This window comes from Penaeus vannamei, chromosome 4 (assembly GCF_042767895.1).
Source record: "Penaeus vannamei isolate JL-2024 chromosome 4, ASM4276789v1, whole genome shotgun sequence".
Classification (NCBI taxonomy): domain Eukaryota; kingdom Metazoa; phylum Arthropoda; class Malacostraca; order Decapoda; family Penaeidae; genus Penaeus; species Penaeus vannamei.
Genome location: NC_091552.1, coordinates 18,618,792 through 18,621,291, shown reverse-complemented (window position 1 = coordinate 18,621,291; position 2,500 = coordinate 18,618,792). Strand labels below are relative to the sequence as shown.

General features: G+C 37.9%; 1 protein-coding gene across 1 annotated transcript in view; it reads left to right on the top strand.

Annotated features, from left to right (window-relative positions):
• Positions 1-2,500, top strand: part of LOC113806649 (uncharacterized) — a 5,671-nt gene that overhangs the window by 2,558 nt on the left and 613 nt on the right. The window contains exons 3-5 of the mRNA XM_027357812.2: positions 840-955; positions 1,744-1,850; positions 2,274-2,500. The exon at positions 2,274-2,500 is cut by the window's right edge and continues 613 nt beyond it. Of these exons, the coding sequence (XP_027213613.2) occupies positions 840-955; positions 1,744-1,850; positions 2,274-2,500 (450 nt within the window). The remainder of the gene's footprint in view (positions 1-839; positions 956-1,743; positions 1,851-2,273) is intronic.

Below are 2,500 nucleotides of genomic sequence, written 5' to 3'. Positions count from 1 at the left end.
ATGGATGATACTAATTCTACAACCCATTACTACCATTATCATCATTTTTATCATTAAGGATACGATACTCATATTACCGTCACCATTATCATTACTTTATTTTATTGCTATTGCTATTAGTGTTATTATCATGATTGTTGTTATTGCTATTGTTGTTATAATCATCATAATTATCAGTATTATTATCACGTTGTTTTTATCATAAATTATATCATTATTATCATTAGCATTATTGTCATTATCATTACTATTATCATTACTATTATTATTGCTATTATTATCATCATCGTTGCCATTACCATTATTATTATCATCATTGCTAGTATTATAATTGTTATTATCATTGTTGTTGTCGCTATTATCGTTCTCATTATTCTTATCATGTTGTCACTACTGCTATTATTATCATAATTATTATCATAACCATTATTTTCATCATTATTTTATCTACAAAATTGCCACAAGATTATATAATTCTCGTACAATGTAAATTCATAAAGCACGGTAGAGAAAATAAAGAACATGAATTGATATAAAGACAATGAACATACGAGACATCTTTATCGTCATCATCGTTATCATTTTTTGCCGGATAGATTAGAATAAAAAAAATCCAGATGAAGGTGATTCAAATTGTACTTCATTTATTTAAATCATTATCATCCTCGTCATCATCATTGTTACCACCTTCAAATAACCTAAGAAAAACTATCATCATTACTAAAACCATAAAATGTAAAAAAAATAAGATAAATAACACAAAATTCACTGGAAAAAAAAACTTTAAACAAATCCCCATTATCCTTCCATACGAATTATTTACGTAATTTGTGTCTCAGTTTCCGGGTGTTCGTGGCGATGGACAGGCCTTCCAGTCTTCCTGACGAAGCGGAAGTGACGCAACTCCGACGCTGGGCTGACGGAGCTGACCCACTGCCTGACATTCTGATCCTGGGTCAGCTTTGTTGGTGGTTGCTGTGTGAGCTGTGTCATGTGCAAGGCAGATGGTTCAATGAGATGTGTTTTAAATGGGATATATATGCAGTTTGTATCTGTGTATCTAGATCTCTATGTCTTTCTGTTGTTGTTTTTTTGTGTGTGTTTTAACGACTCAGAACACAGTTTACTGCCAATATTCTAGACAGTCATGGCCCTCTGCATTTTGGATTTATGAGAGAGAGAGAGAGAGAGAGAGAGAGAGAGAGAGAGAGAGAGAGAGAGAGAGAGAGAGAGAGAGAGAGAGAGAGAGAGAGAGAGAGAGAGAGAGAGAGAGAGAGAGAGAGAGTAGGAGAGAGGAAGGGAGGGAAGGAGAAAGATAGAGTTATATTGTGTATATTTGTATAAAACTGACGTGTATACTGATTAAATTTCAATACTCCCCTTTAATATACTTCAATGGACTTCTTAATAGTCAGACAATAGATTCTAAAGATAAGAAAAATGCAGATAGATATTCAGCAAATATTTCTGCTTTGATCCTTATGAGTGGGAGGTGAGGGGTGAAAAAGGGAAGGTGAGGGGGTGAAAGGGGGGGGGAGGTGAGGGGGTGAATGGGGATTATGGAGGGTGTGGAGGGTGTGGGGGAGGGGTCCCCTGGAATGGAAGGGGAGGGTGTGAGAAGGAGGTGGGTGAGGAAACACTTTCTGTTTTAGTCTCTCTTATTCTATCATATAAGCTTCCTTGGGGATAATAATAATAATAATAAAAAAAAATGTATGGCATTTTATGTGTTTTCCCCTTCAGGCTATACCTCGTGGATGTTGCAAAAACACATGAAGGACGCGAATATCATTGAACTTCTGGACGGCTTATTTGGGATGCACGAAGCAGTCGTGCCTCATATTGTGAAGGTAAGGCGCGCCAGATCGCAACTATTACTGCCATTAATATTACCATGACCATACTGATAAAGCTTTAATTGTGCTATAATTACCTTTCTTCACATTGTGTTAAACTACGTCCGATCTCAAGAAAAGAAACAAATAGAAGACTCACCCCAACCCTCCAGCACTACACATGATTAGATTTTCAAAACTTTTATACAGTATCGTAAATTCTTTTTTATGGAATATGTTTCTGCCTTCAACACCACATTATTATCTTTCCTTAAGGTGACTTGGCGAATCAGAGGACTCCAGGTTCTGTAGTGAGTTGCGTTTACTTTCCTGAGATTGGACGGATGTATACCATTGGCTGATCAAGCCTTGGAGCTATTATCTGCTCGCGATTGACTCATTTCGGTTATCAAGTAATCAAACCAGATTCGCCAACAGATTTCACGGTCCACAAGAGTGTTGGTGCTGCCCCAGAGTCGCCCCAAGCCGCACGCCGCCAAGATCAACGTGGGTCACTCAATCATCAACGTTCCTAACTTTGACTGGAGCGAGAAAACCTTTCTTCAAAAAGTGCGAAAACACAGTCGAAGTCAAGGTGTTCCTCGCAGCGAAGAGCGACAGGACAAAGAGCTACACGGGGTTTGGGACGACCACAGACCAGGGCA